Raw genomic sequence first — 19,337 nt, forward strand, 5'->3', positions numbered from 1 at the left:
GGAAAGGAGGGAGGGAGGGAGGGAGGGAGGGAGGGAGGGAGGGAAGGAGATTTTTTTTTCTACTTAATGGCACAATCTATCAGCCGCATAGTGTGGAGTTCCCTGATGTCCAAAGGAAGTGATTCCTGTTGTTTCAGTGCAAGTGTGTTTCCAAAGCTGTGTTGAATGTATGGGAGGTTAGTATGATGTCAAAGTTTTATTACTGTATATTTATAGTATGAGAGATGCCATAAATATACATGAAATTGCGTAGATGCACAGAGAGCATGCTTTGCCTGTCTGTGAGGTAGACATCCCTTTTTGCTTGCATGGGTGATAGTTGTATCAGTACAAGCAATTCCAGGATTAATTGAAATTGAAAAAGGTCTTCCATGTGCTCAGTCTGTTTTCATATATAGTTTCTTAACTATGTCTTTGACTCTGCAATCTGTGTGCTAGGCTACCTTCAGAATTACATTAAAATTTTTTTTTCCATAGATGATCAATAGTTTGTCTTACAACAAAACCAAAATGCAAGACAGCAACGATAGGAAATTCTTACTTTAGCCTCATTATTAGGCTTCAGCCATTCACAGTGAATTTGTCCATTATGCAAAGTGGATAAAAGTCCTGATTTTCATCTGACATCTAATGGCCTACAAAATTCCTTAGGGACACATGAAATGGAGTGCTACTCATTTAATTAATTTAAACACATTTAACAACTATAAGCTGGTTACTGCAGCTGTATTATTGCTCTGCCAAGAGGAATTTGCTAGGAGTAATTTGGTGAAATTTTTTTTATTGGAGTGAACAGAGTTCAGGTGGGGTTATTTTATATACTTATTTTTTAGTTTGAGGCTTTGTGTTCACAGAACACTAGCTGAGTACAAGTTAGTGGTAGAATGAGGCTTTAGCTGAAGGAAAAAAAGAAAAAAAGCATGGCATTGAGGAATGGTATTAACAGGAATATTTCATGTCAGACCTGGGAAGTAACTACTGTGCTTCAGTTGACACTGACTAGGTTTTAGCTGGCATTCTGTGCTTGATTTTGCTTGACTTTTTGTACCCCATTTTGCAGGTGACGATAATTTCGAGTGCATCCAGAAGAGAACAGCTCAAATGGCAAGGAGATAGGAAGAGGAAAGCAGCCTGCAGCAAGGAGCAGAAGGCACAGCTGAAAGGACTGCTACATCTAGAGAGGAAAGACAGCTGAGAAAGGACAAACATGTTCAAAGACTTGAGAAGCGGATACAGCAGCAGTTGTGATGGGTGAGTTGCTCTCCATGTCCATCAAGAATGAATGACCAAGAGCGAATGTCTCAGTTTTCATCAAGAGATGTGACACCCTGCGCAGGAGAAGCTGCCCAAGGTGGGTGCCGTTCTGCCGAGCACCCTCTGGGCCCATGTGAGCCAGCCTCGTGGCAGGGAGACGGGTGCACTCTCCTCGGGCCTCCTGACAAGAGGTGGCTGAACAGCTCCCTGCAGCTCAACTGGCCACCCCGTCCTCCCCTGGGGCCTCCCGTGGCACTATGAGGACTTCCCAAGGGGATGTTTCAATTTACCAACCTGGCAAAAAAAAAAAAAAGTTTTTATATATATATTTTTTAAAAAATAAACTTTTTTTAAAACTTATATATCTATAAATTTTAAAAAGTTTAATATTTTTATATATAAAAACCTTTTTTTTACATAAATATGTATGTGCGGGGCTGTCTGCCTCTCTTTTACCAACAATGTTTTAAAGTCTTCAGTTTTTCCTACATACTGGTACATTATTTATGAAAATGTGTATTGTGTCTTCTGTACAAATAATTGCCCGTCTCTAAGAATATCTTCCCATGATACTAACCCAATTTTATTTACTAATATATATTTAGCTACTTCCTAGTTAGAGAGAAGTGCTGTGTGTGTAACTGGATATGGTCTTTGTAAGACCACACAAATTGCTGGTTTACCATACGAATGACTTTGCAGGACAGCATTTTGCAACTGTCCCTTAACTGGCTTCATGCACCCCCAGAATGCAAATGTTCTTTTGTTCCCATCTTTTAACACTGTTTTTTGAAGATATGAACCTCCTTTTTATTTTCCACCATCCTTTTCACCCCTACACAAGACCCAGAGACAATCAGAGGCCCGATCAATACACGAGAAACCCTTCCCTTGCATTTCTGCTCTCTTAGAGCCTGCTGCTGAATTCACGCGTTTCTGCCACGCTATGCTACAGTTTCTAGGTGTCCATTAGCAGCAACGCACCGGGGAAATCCTGTGGAATAACGGAGCGGATTACTTATTTACAGTACGAGGGGAGTTCCTCACGGCAGATATTTGCACAGCAAATACCCGGGGAGCGCCCGGCTGGCTGCGGAGCGGGAAGCGCGGCCTGGGCCTCCCACACAAGTTCCCTCCCTTCACTGGGAGAAGAGGCTTTGGCAGCACCCTTAGTGATGGGCTTTATACCCCGGCTAATAGCACCCGCTGAAAGGCTTGAAAGACTTTTTCTTCCTGAGGAATATGTGTCTTCTCATCCTAGCTGTGTTTACCATAGGCCTCTGTGAGCCACAGGTCATTAAAGGCCCTTTAAACCCCGCTTAGCTAGACTTCCAAACCGACATTTGTCTAAAGAGCGTTAATAGCCACACGGAGCCAAATTCAAACACTCAAGCTCGCCTCCTGCTTTAAAGAAAACTCAGTAATTAAGCTCAGATTGACACAGATCAAAACATTGGCAAAAATGGCTGGAAACAGTGACTCATTTTTTATTTCAATTAACGGTTTCTCAGTTTCACATATAAACAGTGAAGCTGACAAAACTAATTATCGCAGAGGGAACAAAAATTATTTCACTGCAAGGTAAGGAAGAAAATGGCCAAAACAATAGCTGTGTGTGCTGGTCTGGCTGTCAATGAGCTGAATGAATGACAGTTCTTTTGTTTTCTACCTTAGTACAAAACCTCTTAGTACTCATTTTTCTGTTTCTTTAAAAATTAACACATTTGTATGTCTAAATACTTCTTGTTGAGGAAAACTTTCCATTTATTATTTATATTAGGACAGAAGTATTTACTGTTATTGTTTTTACAGGGCACTGAGCAGATAAATAAAGGCTATTGGTCTCTTGAAATTATCAGAGACCTTGTGTTAACTCATTACATTTATAATCTGAATTCTGCTTCCAACTATGTGATGAAAAATATCTCTGCGTCCTTTTGTCAACTATGATTTTTCACTTGTGTTTGCTTTATTTGCTTTTATCCTGACTAAGTCAGAGGAATTTCAACTAACTATAAAATTACAACATTCTTCAGTTGCTTATATGTCATAAACTTCGACATACGACTACAAGGAAAAAGTTTTTTAAGTTCATGAACTTTATCTGAAATATTGGCATATTAGTCTCCTGCAGAGATGGAGGAGATAATAATATTTTTCTGTGTCTTTTTGTTTCCTACCCTATGTTGTGTGCTATTTTCTGGCATACATTTCAGGTTCGTGAGTTAAACTGAGATAAACAGCCCTCTCTGAATGCTTTTTCCACTAGTTGGTAAAACCACACAATATTTTTATCTCCCGTATATGTTATTTGGAGGAATCCATGTATTTACTCAAGCAATATACTTGTTTTACTTGTGAGGATGTAAGTAAACACAAGTTTTCCGGGGCCAAGGGGACAGGGTTGGGTACAATTCCTGCTCGGCCGCCGGCTCCGGCTTGTGCTTAGCTCCAAGCACGTGAATAATCTCCCGAGAGCTGCTGAGATCACACGGAGGTTGAACGCATGCGTCTCGGTTTGACTCAGCCCGACCCTGCTTGACTCCAGAGTCAAGGAAATGATGCCGTCATTGACCAGAACTGTTTGTTTCTAATTTGTCTGTATTTATAAACCCTCTGTGTCTCTGTTAAAAAGTGAGACTTTAACAGGGGATGTTCACAGTTACCACAGGCCAAACTGAACTTTACTCAGCACGGTCAGGCACCATCAAGTGCTTTTGGAAAAAAAAAATGCCCATCTTCTTTCAGACCAAAGAGCTTGTGTGCTGAAAACCACAGGCAGATTCTCATGATTGTATCTTCTCTATCAGTATCTGCAAACAAAAAAGCCCATTTCAGTGCTGTCTTGTAAGACATAAAAAGCCAATTCTCATGTGTTCAAGCTTGAAGTGTTTGCTCAGTTCCTCAGTTCTTGGTTGGGAAATGTCCCAATGTATCTAGAAATTTCCTTGAGTTGAATGTTTTTATAAACAATCACACTCTCTGTTATCTGAGCACAGTAAAACTAAATGGCTTCCTGTCACCATAACCGCTGCTTAATTTTATACTCCTCATAATTTTCTGGATCCCTGTACTTTCTTTCCTTTCTTGGTTTCCTCTTGGAACAAAATCCCTCTCACAAGTTATTTTACTGTGATGCTGCCTTCATTCAAGTGCCCACTTCAAAATTTTAATCTGTAAACTGCTCTTACATATTTTTGCTCTTTTCTATCCATTTCTTTTTGAGGGCTGCAGAGACTAAAGAATCGTTCTTCATTTTATTGTTTTGTTTGTTTAAACAGTAAATTGCCTTAGTTAAAGTATTTAGTCAAATAAGTATTTTTTTTTCTCATATTATTTCTATACTCTTAGCCATCGATGCATGTTCAGGGAATCACAGATGATTACAAAATAATTTACTGCTAAAGTTCTATACTGAGTTCCTATTGAACAGCTAAAATAACAAATTAGTCAAGAAGCTATTGCTCCGTTAAACTTCAGCATCATTCTTGTCTGAACTCTCAGCGTTTTCCTTGTTCATTTACATGCATCTGCCAAGCAGTATTTTTTTCTGTTTCTTTTTTGGGACAGGCGGTTATTTGGGAGACATGATTGTGAGAATGGCTGAAACATCCTGCTAATTGTATGTTCAAAGGTAAAACAGCATCAGAGGTAACATTTCCTGCATGCATGCGTGTTGTTTGCAAATAAATGCCTGGCCGAATATCTGAATGCTTATTAGCAAATGTTTTGTATCAGTGTCAAGGCTAGAATTTTAATCACATTTCCCCCTGACATGAGACATGTAGTTGAAGAAAGTGATGTTGTGCTGCAGCTGGAAGCCAACATGAGTCTGGAATGACACATTTCTTCACTGTGGAGTATTTTTCTCCAGCTGTTCATGCATGGGCTGGGTTGTGGAGGCTGCACCTGTGCGCTCTGGGCTAGCACAAGTCAGGGAGGATTCCCTGCCATAACATTTCTATCTGAAACACATATTTTGTCCCTGAAGAAATGGGCTAATGTCAACAAAAATGGAAACTTCAAAAAAAAAAGTACGTAGTGCTGGGGAAAGCTAAGCATCTTTGCACTTAAATGTGTCGGGTGATTAATTTAATGTGCCATATCCCTCACACAGACATTCCTCCTCTTTGCCAAAAGCTGAGTACAGTTGGAAGTCTGTAAATGATCATAGTTGCCAGACAGCTTAAAATTGAGATACCATGAAATGCAAACAAATGGAAATGTTTCTCTCTTGTATAAATATAAAAGAATTATTAAGCATTAAATACCAATTGCAAGAAGAATCAATTGAGATGGTCGGAGCTGAAACCAAGCTGGGTACATGCTTGGAGCATGATTTGAGATAGCACGGGCTGGGCAAGCAGCTTCTGCTGCACACACAGATCCTGCAACCAATGGGTTCGTTAATGCTGCAGAACCTTCCGAAGTAATTTGGAGATTTGGGGTAATTCATAATCATTTACATAGATGCCCTGATGTACAAATATGAGTAAGTGGTAAGTCATGTTTCTTCTGTGCTTCCATATACCATCCCTCTGCTTGTTTTTCCTTAGTTATCTGGTTTACGAGATCTCCAGAGCATGCATAGCTCATAGCTATGTGTCTGTAAAGTGCCAAGGACAATAAAATTTTGATTTTGTCAAGGCAGGAGGGTAAACTAGCTACACAATAAGTTATGAAAAGAGACAGTTAAACCAAACATAGCTGTAGCCTAAAAAGAAAGGAAATTGTGCTTTGTACATTTTACAAGAATTGTGCTTTACAGACTAAAAAGTACACACCTCCTTTAGAAAAGGGCAGTGGTACCGTAACAGTTTTCATGAATTCATCTGGACAATATTGATGTGTAACCTTTCTTTTGTTTTAGAAAAATGTTTTTGAGTGATCTCCTCTGACCCACTGTTGCCCCCTTTTGCTTAACGTTCAGTTCTGTTGAAATGTAGTATTCCCATATACTGCCATTAAATTGAATAATACAGGCGTATGATTCAATCCAAACTGCCTGCACCAGTTACTAGCCTCCCAGAGAGTATCCAGATGTTGCTTGAAAAGAGAAGGCTGGGAAAGGAATAAACAATTTCACTTGGTGACCGGGCCAGTGCAGCTTTTAATCTCGGCCATCTTCCACTTAAAAAATCTTGCTGAAGTAAAATAATTATATTTGAGACATAAGTATCTTTTTTTTCATGCGTGAGTCTCAAAGGTTTGTAGAAAGATGACAAAACATACTGTCCAAGACAAACAGAAAAGGAAACTGAGGCACGGCCTTGTATCAAACTATAGAAAGGCCAAGGGAGAAGCACAGGGATTCCAGAATATACAGCCTCCTTACATTTTAGCAGGATTTCTTTCTGCATTAGCCGACTTCCTGCAAAAACAGAAAATGTTCCTGCTGAGACTGTAAAGACATGGCTAAAATCCAGTGTTCTTGGTACAGCTCTGGGTCCCAGGTGGACAAGGACACTGTTATAATGTAAGGGCAGCAGATGGAGAAAAATGAATAGCTAGTTGCTTGTTACAAGGAAGATGTAGAACTCGACAGGGAACTGAAGACTGGTATTCCTGAACTGCTTTTGTGGGGTTATTTTTTAGATTTTCTCTTTAGTTACATAACAACATACGCTTTCTCTATTTCCAATGTTAAAATAGACCATGTTAAAAAAAAAGAAAAGAAACAACCAAACACTCCCTCTGTAAGTGGGGTGGCACTGCCATATGCTGTTGAGGCACTGAGGCCTTTTTCCATCAAAGCCAACTAGATGCTGTACCCAATTTGCTGTGCAATGTCTGCAGCCTCAAAGCCGTGAGGTACAGCAATGTGCAAGAAAACAAAGACCAAAGGAAAAGTGTCTGCTTGGCAATCAATGCTTGAAGATTGGTCCCTTCAAGCACTGGTAGCTCCCTGGATCTCCATGGCGTTTCCAGTGGGCAATTTGCTTTGCCTCAGCTATGCTTGGAGAGTTGAAAACACTTTTTCTAGAAATAAAGCTCTCTGCAATGCTGAAAGCCAGCATCCTCCTGAAGCACATTCAAAATATTCTTTTCAAATGCCTGTCATGGCAGTTGTAGGAACTTTGCCTTCAGCCACAAGTGGATGTGAAGTTTTGCTGCCCACCTCACCTGTTTGCCAATGGAGAAGGTGTGGAAATCCTACCCAACGGGACTCAACTGGGCAGGTTCTCTTCTGGCTGGAGGGACGTTGCCTTGGCCGCACAGCGGCCCCTGTTCCAGAGCTGTGCAACGCAGCCCAGAGTTAACTTCAGGGAACTGCTGTATCGTTGACATCTGGGATGCTCCACAGTTGGATAATGCATCCCCAAAGACGTGGATTGTCAATAGCAGGCACCAGCCTGCACTCACGGCAGATGTCTGATACTCAGCAGTTACTGGAAGGAAAACTTCCCACCCAGGAACTGTCAAATGCGAGATGCCTGCAGTGTATTAAGAGGTTTAGAAATAAAATACTAGGTTTGGATAGAGCTTTGCTTTGTGTGAAGTTTCTCGTCAAAATAATTTTGAGGAAGGATTGTTTTTCTTTTTTTAACACCTGTTTTTGACATTTCTGAGATGGAAAAGCTTTTTGTGGTTGTCAAAATGACTCTGTCATGAAATGGAGATGTAGGGAAGGTAACAAAGAAGTTAAAACGAATCCATTTTAGGAATTCTTGCAAATAGTTCTTCCACGTAAAATAAAATTCTAAGTTCTAGCACCTCTCAGCCTACCTAAGGCCCCAAGAAATGTGGAAATGGAAAGGAGAAATTCCCAGCTGTGCTCTGAGATCCAAAGAGAAAGCAAAACCCCCTCTCACTCCTAACGCATGCCCTTTCCGTACGGGGGTACATCCATTTCTGTGAAGAGTTTAAACTTCAACTGGTCACTGGTAGTCAATCTTGGACCGAGAGCAGTGTGTTATTGAGAACCAAAGGGATCACGTTTTTGGTTGACAGCTCTTCTGAGAAAGACTGGGCCTGTTTGCATCTGTTCAGAGGTAGGGAGTGCTGCTTCGGAGCCTTGGTGGAGATGGATTTGGGGACAGAGAGCAGCTGATCAGCTTAAAAATGCAAAATGACTGCAGTTTATTCCCTGGATATCAGTACTGTGGTGATGCCTATGTGTGTGGATTGCAGCCCTGTGCGCATGGAAATGAAGTGGTCTTTCAAAACACTTAATAAGTGTTTTCAGCTTGAAATCCTGAAGCTACTTGCATTTATCTTCAAAATGCATCGCCACTGCTGCAGTGGTTTGCAATGTGTTGTGCTTCAGATCCTGAAGTCTGGTTAAGAAACTGGAGGGAAATGAGGCTGAGACTTCTGTGTGATTATTTCATCCTTTTTGGCTCCCCTGATTAAGCCCAGCACTGGACCTCTCCCTTCTCTCCCTCTTCCCATTCACCCCATGAGGCCACCATGACCTTACAATCCACCCACAGTTTCCATGTTCATGTCAGCCTCCTTACACTTGACTGATGAGAAATATGTGATTATTCAACACATCATAAAAAAAAAGCCAGAGCAAATGAAGGAGAAATCTGGAAAGTATTTATAGAAATCTGTAAACAATCATTTCAATTCAGCTATTCAGAGCTGTGCACACATTAGCCTATTAGCTGTTGTGCAGTCATATGTTTTCTGCTTCTTTCACCTTTCCTAAAAATTAAGAAATGCTTTGCTGTACTCCCAGCCATTTTCTATTTCATAGACTTAGGCTTGCAGAAACAACTTGTTTTCTGAGCTGCAACACCGAGTATGACTTCACATCACTTCATTGACTTGAAAGGTTTGGCAAGTAAATAATTCACTGACAATCCCTGTGTGCTAAAATGCTTCTTTAGGCAACTTCAAGCACGTGCATCTGTTTGTTGTGTGCAGCTCAGCATCAGTTTCAGAGAAATAGAAAGGAGGTGAGAAAGCAGCAGCTGTGAATCTCTTCTGGAAAGCTCCAGAAGGCAACGATGAGGCGTTCATTGCAGAGCCTCTATCCTACACAAGCGTCAGTGACGTTTCTTACTCACCATGGCATGATTTAACCACTGGGGAATGACTCCATCAAGGCTTTTGGGGTAGACCAGCTCTCGGTTGTAGGTGTACAGGGCCCAAAAGGATACAGACACAAACTGGAAACAAAATAAATGAATAAAAATAAAGTAGCTGACGGTATTTGGATTGTGCTTTCATTGTGCTTTGTGTGTGTGAGAAAGCAAAATATCACCTACATGAAAAATAGCAAGGTTGCCAGATAATTAGACATATCACACGTGTTACAGCATAAAGAAAGGAATCTGCAGTGAGGTGAGGCATTCTGTGCTGGTACTGTGAGAAACCCTTCCTTTATAAACTGCCAACCATGGCATTTGCTTTGGAGTACTTGATTAGCTTTAAATTTCTCTCTTTCTTTTTTCTTTTTTTTTTTTTTTTTTTTGCAGATGGGATTGCTTGATGGTCCAGAAGTTCTCATCCAGAGATTGCTTGTCAAGGCACGGCTCAGTAACAAAGTAAAAACACATCTTGGTAAGACAGTTCTCTTAAACTTACCCTGCCTTTAAAATTCATAAGCTTACTGCCTTAATTGCAGGTGCAGAAGCAAGCTGCATTGTAGGCACCCATTTCTTCCAACACAGTATTTGCAAAGGGAAAAAGTAGCTGGAGAAAACGAATCCTGGCGTCGGCCACTGATATCCGGGGGCTTTTTTTGTGCTTTTCTTGGCCTCCTTTGCTACTTGAGCACGTCTTGTATCTGGGGGTAGAGATGAGGGTTGCTGGAAGGCTGCGGAGAGCGCGTGCTTGCGAGGGACACACGCTGCGCCGTGCCGGGGGACACGGAGCCGCCTCGGGAGCGCGGCCGGCACACGGGGTAAACGGGGCCGTGCCGCGGCCTCCGGCGCCGCCTGCTTTGCCCGGCCGGCAGCCTAAGCTGCTCGCGGACCAGGCTTAAGTCATTCCTCAGCCCTTTGAGGCAGCAGTTTCCCTTGCACACAAGGGTGCCGACGCATCTAAGGAACCCTCTGGTGCCCATTCCACTCGTGACACTGGAGCAGTTTGGTAAGAAGCGTTGTCTGTGTGGGAGGGGATGATCCCCCATGACTTTGGGGCAGGCTATGACCCTAACTAAGGTCCCGCGAATCTGTTTCTCTCCTGTGCTTACTCAAAGCCCTGCTGGAGCCAGGGGAGGGAATGCAAGACTCTGCTGCTTCCTAGGTACTGCCCCACATCCTGCTGGGCCGTGCTGCCCTGCAGAGAAATGCCATAAGCAGATAACGCCAAAGCTGTTTGGAACATGAGATTACCCCTCACCCCTTGGGGTCAAGCTGTGTTCATTCGGGGACAGCAAGCCTAAAGTTTGTACAACAGGCTTTGTATTCCACCGTGACTGAGGCTTGCAGGCGGATCTGAGCTCCGTTTCTTCTTTTAAATGGCCCCAATCCATTTTAAAATGGTAGAGCAGGGCCTACTTGTTAGTTGTTACCTGTTTTATATACACACATTTTATGCTATATACATGCATGAATATACAGAAAATGATTATTTTTACGTACAGCGGATACTTACTGTGGACACTGGGAAGGCCAGGACACTGAAAAGAAGGTCTCTGCTGGAAATTACGCACTTAACACATCGCAGTTTCTTAATTAGTCTCAACACATCAGCCAGGAAGGACACCCCATAGAAGACAGCCTGCAAAACCTAAAGTAATTACACCTAATGAGGGAAACTTATCCAGCTTTAATTAGCACGTTGCTCAATGAACTCAGTTCTTGCTCCTCAGGGAGCTGTTTTCTTCAGGAGCCGCAAGCCCACATGAGGGAAATAGCTTTTGGCTAAATCTTTTTTACTAACCGAAACTGATTAAATAAAGTAGTTCTGAAGATAACTTTCACAGTAACTCGTTTAATAGACTAAACAGAGATGTGTGATGTGATTCATATGGGAGGGGTGGAGGACACATTGAAAACGGGCTCCCTTTCGCTTTTTGTGATACTTATGTTATCTGGGTAGGAAGAGGACAGAACCAAGCTCAGAATTTGCCAAGAAAGGTTTCCATAAAAGCAATTGCTAGAGAGCTGCTCCCATGGCTTAGGCAACACTTCTTTCTGGGGACTCATGGTGCAACTGCGCTCCGTGTTGCACCAGCCAAGTAGCTCCAAGTGCTCTGACGTGTTAATTAGGCACAGAAGTTACCCAACCAGAACCTCTTTTGCTGAAGTCAAGCGAATTGAGGAAATAATTTCAAGGATTTAGAAACAGAAATCCAGACCTTAGTAACTAGACTGGGCAGGTTGCGCTCATTGATACTAATGAATTCTACAGTTTTTCTTCTCTTACTATTATTACTAATATCATTCGCAGGTAATGAGGTTAGAGTTGTTTGCTGAAGGTCCTGGCAGGATTTTGCAAAGAATCAGGTAAAAGCACTGCCATTACAGTACAATTCTGCAAATCGGAGACATAATTATCAGAAAATTGTCACTTAAACCAATATTGCTTCTTTAATTACTTCATTGCCTCTGTCAGTGCCACACAACAGGCTGTGTGCACCAGATGTGTGAGAAAGCAAGGCAGGACCTATCAGAAAAGTGCTTCTCTTCCCCTGCTGCCCTGCATCCAGCACCGAGTCTGTTTCAACTCTGTTAACTCAGGGGGTGCCCTCGTCTTTTCTTAACCCAGGCTATCCCAAAGAGATGCAACACGGGAAATCCAACCTATTGCATCAAATAGTCAGCAAGCTAGTGCTGCTTAGGTGGAAAGAGACTGTGTTTCAGCTTTCAGGATGAGGTCTCTTTTGTCATGATCTTGCTCTGAATCCGATACTTATTTAGCGTGCAGCGTGTGATGTCTGAAATTCGGGCTGGTTATTTCATCAGTTTCTGCCAGAGCTGAGAAGGGTGGGGATGGGGAGGGAACAGAATTAGAGCAATACTGCTCCCTCAGAAACGCCTCTATTATCGAAATGTCTGAGGCAAGGGAAGGGAGGCGAGTTATGGTTTCACCATGCCCATCTTCAAACAAGTTCTTCCACGTGAGTTTTCAGTACATTTTAGAGACCAAGTCCTCCCGGGGAGCAAAATGACTGTGGCGTGCCTAATTACTGTTAATCCTTACAGTTAGCTGCAATTATCCCCATCCGTATCCCAGCTTCCAGGCGAAAGGAAAGGATAGACCCCGTCCTGATGGTGGCCATGGTAGACTCCAGCCCAGGACCAGTGGAGTGCCTCCCTCCCCACACAAGCCTGTGGGGGTGCAGGTAGGTGCTAGGTGAGATGCCCAGATGCTCGAGCAGTGTGTATCAGAGGCCACACATCACCCAGGTCAGCACTCGGATCAGTGTCTCCTCTGAAGAATATGTGGTGAACAGTCCCATTCTTATGTAAAAACTAAGCAGCTTCATCAGAACAGACTTGTTTATCTTATCAGTGCATATCCTTAAGGGAGTGTGTCAGAAGAATGGGGCCAGACTCTTTTCAGTGGTGCCCAGCAACAGGAGAGCAGGCAACGGGCACAAACTGAAACACAGGAAGGTCCATCTGGATATGAGGAAAATCTTGGCTGTGAGGGTGACAGAATATTGGCCCAGGTTGCCCACAGAGGTGCCTTCTTTGGAGATCTTCAAAACTCGCCTGGACACAATCTGTGCAACGTGCCCTGGGTGCCTCTGCCTGAGCAGGGGATTGGACTTGATGATCTCCAAAGGTCCCTTCTGACTTCACCCCTTCTGTGAGTCTGTGACTCTGTTTTGTTCAGGTTCAAAATGCCCAAACCAGCTCTTTTAGATTTGGGTTTCTTTCCCAACTATCCAGTTCATTTCTGTAACTCCAGTCATTATTTCATTCACTAGGGTCTCAACCCTGTTGTGGGCCTAGTCTAGGAAAAGTACTTAGTAGGGCCCAGTGTACTTGGAGCTGAGGACGTGTTCAACCCAAGCATGTGTCCGAGTGCTTGGCCTCACCACAAGGCCAAACCCAAGTCCTTGAGGGGCTAGGAAAAGCCTCGTAATGAGCAGAAGCCGTTGTGACACCCTATATAGCCGGCAGTGACTTTCTGTAAAATGTGTGAAAAATGGTTTCATGAGGGTGGTGACAGTCTGGTGACACATGGTGACTAATTGCCAATAAAGCAATTAGGGAAAGGCATGGTTCCCAGAGGATGGGGCTATTATTATCTTGTTCATGGTCAGGCTTACATTAATCATAGGACAGGGATAGGCTTCTCCCTCCCCTTCCCCCTCCCCCCTTTCAAAATTAACTAAAACAAACATTTCTGAAAAGAAACAGTCCCAAAACAGCCACATTCTGGTCTGGTAAATATTCTGTCATATGCGGGAGAGGACAATGTTATCTTCCATATGGAAAACACTTATCTATGTATGTAACTTAATCCATTTCTCTGCTTGAACATATTAAAAAAAAAATTGAACTATTCCTGAAGGAGTTCAAACTCAGTCTCAGGAGTTTATTTTTGTGATGCTCATAGCCCTACTCGGGTCCATTAGTGAGGACTCATAAGGGGTTTCAATTAGTTTGTAACCAGTCTGCATTTTCAAGAGCAATGGGAAAATATATTTTAAAAAAAACATTCAAACAAGAAAAATGAAGATAGCTAGAATGCTTCTTAGCATCTCAATAACACGGAATCTGTCTGCATGAACCACTGATAAACTTGCATTAGGACAAACCTGGCTTCTTCCAGACTCAAGCTTATTCCTGCAAGAAAGGTGGATCCAGTTCTCACAGCACTTAGCTAATGGGAAAATGTTGACATAAAAAAAAATTGACATGAAAACATCAAATTATTCCAGATGTCCTGTGAATTTCCCAACCAGCAGTGCTGGCACTCTCAATATATTGCAGCCAATTATAGAATATAAATCCACTGACTGTAAATAAAGAGGATCCCCTAAAGTATTCCCACAAGAATGGAAAGAGGACTGGAAGCATTCAGAAAGCTAATAATTAACCCGAAGAGGAGAATATGGATTTGATTATCCTTTTTGGAGAGATTTTGCTTTACTCTGTAAACCCCACAGTTACATGCTGCTAGGTGCTTTAGAAATGCTTAATTTGGCCAGATACATTTTCCAAACTAAGAATAATAGCGAAAAAACAATCCTTCATTTTTATCTGCTGCCCCTTTTTTATCAAAAGGGTATTTCTATTTAACTAGCTTGACATGATTTATTTTCAGTTATAAGAACTATTCATATGAGTATATTGAATTCTCAAACTAGTGTAAATAACTTGTGCTCCAAGCTTTGTCCTTAAGGGGGGGATAAATCTAATATTCCAAGTAGGCTATTAGACATAACAGTGAGCATTTAGTATAGACACATATATATTCTCACAATAACATGCTGGAAAATAAATATAATAAGTACTGTGTCTATTTTGGAGTAAATAAAAGACAGCTTTCAGAAGAATTAAAAACATTTCAATTATAGGACACAAAAGTGTAAGGAACAGAATGGAACAGGAATGCAATTAATAATTTTTAAAGGTGCAGTGCCTCCTCATGCAATGCTTTACTCTGATTTATGGCAATGAGCAGACTTGTATGAGCTCAGATATCAGTCAATGAATGATTCACCTTAAACTGTTTTGTATAAGACAAATGGATATAAAACTGTTTTTATCTGTCACTTCTACCTGCTCAGTATTTGAACAGCACCTCTGAAACTAAACCCATGTATATTTTTTTTAACAAAAATATCTCCTTTTGAGTCTTGATCACTAGTTAGATAGCTGAAGCTGAAGATCAGAGCTGCAGTTCTCTTAGAAGATTCATATGGATAGTGAGGAACCTAAAGTGGCGCTAAATGAGGATCATATCTAGATGAAATTCTTTCAGCAGAGCTTGGAGTCCAACTGCATTTCTACCCCTGGAAAAATTCACATTTCCCAGTATCTTTCATTTCTTCAGAGCAAGTGAGACAGAGCAATTTTCTCTAGAATGGAATTTCTTGCCTTTTTTTACAAAGCAGTTTCAAAGAGCTAAGAGGATTTGGGAGAAAAATTTCCAAGCAATGCCAGAAACCAGGCAATCCACGTCTGGCAGGACATGGAGGAGCTGGACGCGGGTCTGTCCTCCTGGCTCGCCATGGTTTTGGAGGCCTGGGCCCAGCCCGGTCTAGCACAGCACTTCCTCCAAACCCGCATCTTCCAGCAGGAATTTCTCATCTGCCTTTTCCTTCCCCGGGACTGGATCTCCTGGCATCCCTGGGCGCTTTGTGGGCCTGCTTCCAAACGTGCAGAAGTGCAACCCAGCTGTGCAGGCGCGTGCGAGAAGGCGGCCGCCTGAGCGCCCCTCCGTTTGAAGAGGACTTCAGGACACCAGAAAACTTCGCCGCGCTGACCCCTGTCTGCAAACATTTCTTTCCCCCCAACCCCTTTCCCTCTTCAGCAACCCTTTCCTAAGAAAAATAATCTCTGTGGAGGAAGAGCTACAGGCCATGAAGGCGCAATTTTCCACTCCCTGCCCTGTCCCCACCTTTTCTGTGTGAGAGAGCACAGCAATGCTGCCTGCAGCCCAAATCATCTCCCTGTTGGCTGACAGCTCCATTTTAGAGTCAGGGCTGGATCAATAACTGGTTAAAAGATAAGAAACCAAGGCCTGGATGGGAAAAGCAAGGGCCCCCACTCGCTTCGATTTAATGAGACCTGGGCTGTTCTGCAGAGTAATGAGCGAGCTAGGAAAAGAGGTGAACAGGGAGGTGATAAAGCTTCATAAATATTTTTCTTTTTCTGTCAAAGCTAAGCCTGAACTGCAAAATTGCCAAAGAATCCCAGGATATGAAGTGCCTGAGAGATCAAATAGCAGGTGAAAACCAATGTTGGTAAATGCAAAGAAATGTATTCCAGAAAAAAGCTCAACCTCAACTATATGTTTTCAGCAAATAAGTTTTAAATTACCTTTTACCACCGAGGAAAGACATTTTGGACTCACTGTGGATTAGTTCTCTAAAACCTCTAGCTTCTTGCTTAGTGGTAATCAAAAGAGACGAACAGAGAGTTAAGCATTGTTAAGATGGGGAAAAAAAATAGCAACAGCCTAGGAAACACCTTTAGGCCACTATAAATCCATGCTGTGCTCATAGCTTGACCACTGCAGTCTGTCCTACTTAACCCCTTCTCTAAACGGGAAAAGCTACTGAGCAGGGCAACAAGGGTGTTTTAATGAAAGAAGCAGCCCTTTGTGAAGAGAGATAAAAAAGATTTGAACTTTCAGCCTGGAGGAATGAATAACTAGGGGAAAAATATGGTAGAGGTCTCTCAAATAATGAGTGGGAAAAACTAGTGAACAGGGCAAGGCCACTAAATTATTAACAGAAATAAAAGGGCATCCAATTCAGTTATCAGAACATAGGTTTATACCAATCAAATGAATTGCTTTCTCACACAAACAAAAGGGAGTTGTGCAATTTATTGGTAACAAATGTGTAGATAGCTCTGCTTCTGTTTTTGTTTTCAGGTAGATGATTCTATAGCAGAGTAATAGGCATTAGCTACATTAGCCTGGATTTAGCCTCTGGTTCGGGTCTGCACACCTTTGCTAAGCCAAACAAGAGGTTAGACCCACGGAAGGATCATTTTACACTTGTTCTCTTCTTATGTACTGTTGTGTTATGTCTCCCTAATGATCCGCTGCTGGTCACTGGAGGAAGCTGGGTACTAATTTCAATGAGCCTTTCTGTTCCCCAGAAGACACAGAGAAGAATCACTTTCTCCTCTTGACCTTGTTTTCTAGAGGCCTGTCATTATGCTGGTGGGTTAGATCTCATTAGAGTTGAGCGGGCGGATGGGGGATGGAGACGTTTTGTAGCCTGAGGGTACAACTGTGACTTCAATGGGGCCAGCTTCATCCAAGAGCCGGAGAGGAAGAATTGGGCACACAGGCAGCAGCTTGTTTGAGTCCTGGATGTTGGTGCTTTAGTCTGCTGACACATACCGGCACACTTTCCAGGGTGGGGATCTGCCTATCTGTTGAATCATGACCAAATCACTATCATTGGTGTTTTAGTAAAATTAGTTTAAAAAAAAAAAAACCATGACAATCCTCAAACATACTGATAAGAAGCTCATTTAACAAGATAGGTATGTAATCCTAACTGCAATGAGATCTATCCTCCTTCCTCCTGCTTTGATTACCATGGGTTTATCTCTTGAAAAGGATGCTTCCTGTCTTCCTGAAGCCCAGCCTTTTGTTGGCTACCTCACCTGGCTCCTGGTTATAACTATTTCCAAAGTCCCCAGGAGTCCCCAGAGGCCCCACATGGGGCTGGGAAGTTGTTAGCTTAGGCTCTGTGCTGGTGGAAGTGATAGCGGGTTCTTGTACGTACATGCCACGAGAGGCATATGTAAGAGCTCGCCATCAGGCTCTGCTGGGGGTGACTCTAAAGGTCATGAATATAAATATATGCAGGACTGGGACTTCCACCTATATTTGACTCTGCCTGTCACACAGAACAGAGGAAAAGCTATGGGGGTCCCTTTACTCATCCTTCAGACTAGTGGGTGTTGCCAAACTCTGTGCCTTGCAGGAACGCCCCCAACAAGTCCCATCTTTCCAACCCATGGCCACCATCATCGTGAGTGGCCGTGGTGACGGGTTACATGGACTGCACACAGCCCCATGGGCTGTTCGTGTGCTTTCCTTTCAGTGTGCACCCTGTGACACGTTAGCCTGGTGGGAGAAGCAAAGGACATCACGGTCAGCGTTTCTGTGGGTAATCCTAGGAAATGCAGCAAAGAGATGATAGTAATATTAAAACACATGCACAAGTGTTCCAAGTCTCTCTCTTTACAGACTGGAATTTCTTTCCTTCTCGTGCTTTAAGCTGATTTTCAAACAAAGCACACACTCTGAGTAGCAAAATTAGCATCACGCTGTGTTTCACCTTTCCTTTAATTCGCAAGACATGCAAATTCAGTACAAACGGCAGTTGAACTACAAGCATTGCTGATGCCTAACTGCAAGCTAAGGGTTAAACAGCACACATGCAACTCACGCATCCTGCCTGTACTCTACCTTCTTTCCCCCCTCTCCTCACGGATAGCTTGCGTTGCATAAGGAGGCAGCTCACTCCCGTGTACTCACCCGCTGAAAGCCAACCGTGTTGCCACGTCACGCTCTTTCCACGGGAATCCCGTGGATGCGTTTCACGGCACGAGCTCGGGTGCCCGCCGGGCTCCCTTTGGGGCACAAAGCGTTAAGGGAAGCAGTGGAACAGCAGCACACGCGGCAGCTGCACATGTCTCGAGGCACAGATGGCAGACAAACAAACAGACATATCGGGAGCGCTGCGCAACACGGCTCGCTTACCAGATTGAGAACCGTCAAATACTTCCACTGCCCACCGTAGAGGAACAGCTCGGGCGGCCGGTTGTCCGTTCTCAAGTGTACGACCGAGTAGTTGACAAAAAAATACCAGGCGAAAGCAAGGCAGTGGTACACAGTGAGAGTAGAGATTTCCATGCTTCAGCTGGGAGCAGGCAATAATCGGTCCAAAAGCAGCTCTTCTCTGTGCACGGGGAGCGTGAGGGCAGGAGGGTTTCCTTGGGGGCAGGTTCGGGATACGGGGCCTGCAGCGAGGGGAGGATCGCAGCCCTGCGACCTTTGCTTCTGTTCTCCTGTTCTTTACTGTACTGGCAGGTTTGGGGGGGTGGGGAAGCACAGGGCTTATTCCTTGGATTTAGATGGTGAAGATTAGTGAAGATTAGTTGCAGAGTTGCGTAAGTTTTTTTGCAAAAGTCCGGAGGCGGTGGGGAGGCTGTGGCCGCTTGCGTGGGGTGGCCTGCCGCGCTGCGGGTCGCGAGCGGGAACAGGCCGCGTGTGCCAGGCCTGCAGCCGGCGGTCACGGCCCCAGTCCGGCCTGGGAAAGCTTCCTCACTGCTTTTCCTCGTGCCGAGGGAAGAAGCGGGGAGCACAGCGGCCTGTGAAAGAGCAACGGAGCCATTTGTTAGCGTGCTGGAAGGGCGGAGAGGGTGCTGAGGGGGCTGGTAGGCAGCGATGCTTTGGGTTGAAAAACGCAGTGAGCGTGGACATGGGGATTTTTGGGAAATGCTCTGCCTCCTTCATTTCACTTGCACAGCTGG

At 43.4% G+C, this 19,337-nt stretch overlaps 1 protein-coding gene across 2 annotated transcripts in view; it reads right to left on the bottom strand.

The window, feature by feature from the left end:
* The window catches only part of ADTRP (androgen dependent TFPI regulating protein), a 29,312-nt gene extending 10,536 nt beyond the window's left edge, over positions 1–18,776 (bottom strand). The window contains exons 1-3 of one of the 2 annotated variants that reach the window (XM_026047007.1): positions 18,565–18,776; positions 10,804–10,938; positions 9,270–9,371 (exon numbers count right to left, since the gene is read on the bottom strand). In XM_026047007.1, the coding sequence (XP_025902792.1) occupies positions 9,270–9,371; positions 10,804–10,938; positions 18,565–18,717 (390 nt within the window). In that variant the 5' untranslated portion in view covers positions 18,718–18,776. The remainder of the gene's footprint in view (positions 1–9,269; positions 9,372–10,803; positions 10,939–18,564) is intronic. The other variant, XM_026047008.1, reaches the window with a different exon arrangement.
* Between the last annotated feature and the right edge of the window lie 561 nt (positions 18,777–19,337).

The sequence above is a fragment of the Nothoprocta perdicaria genome, unplaced genomic scaffold (genome assembly GCF_003342845.1).
Source record: "Nothoprocta perdicaria isolate Ctin4 unplaced genomic scaffold, notPer1 scaffold_47, whole genome shotgun sequence".
NCBI lineage: Eukaryota > Metazoa > Chordata > Aves > Tinamiformes > Tinamidae > Nothoprocta > Nothoprocta perdicaria.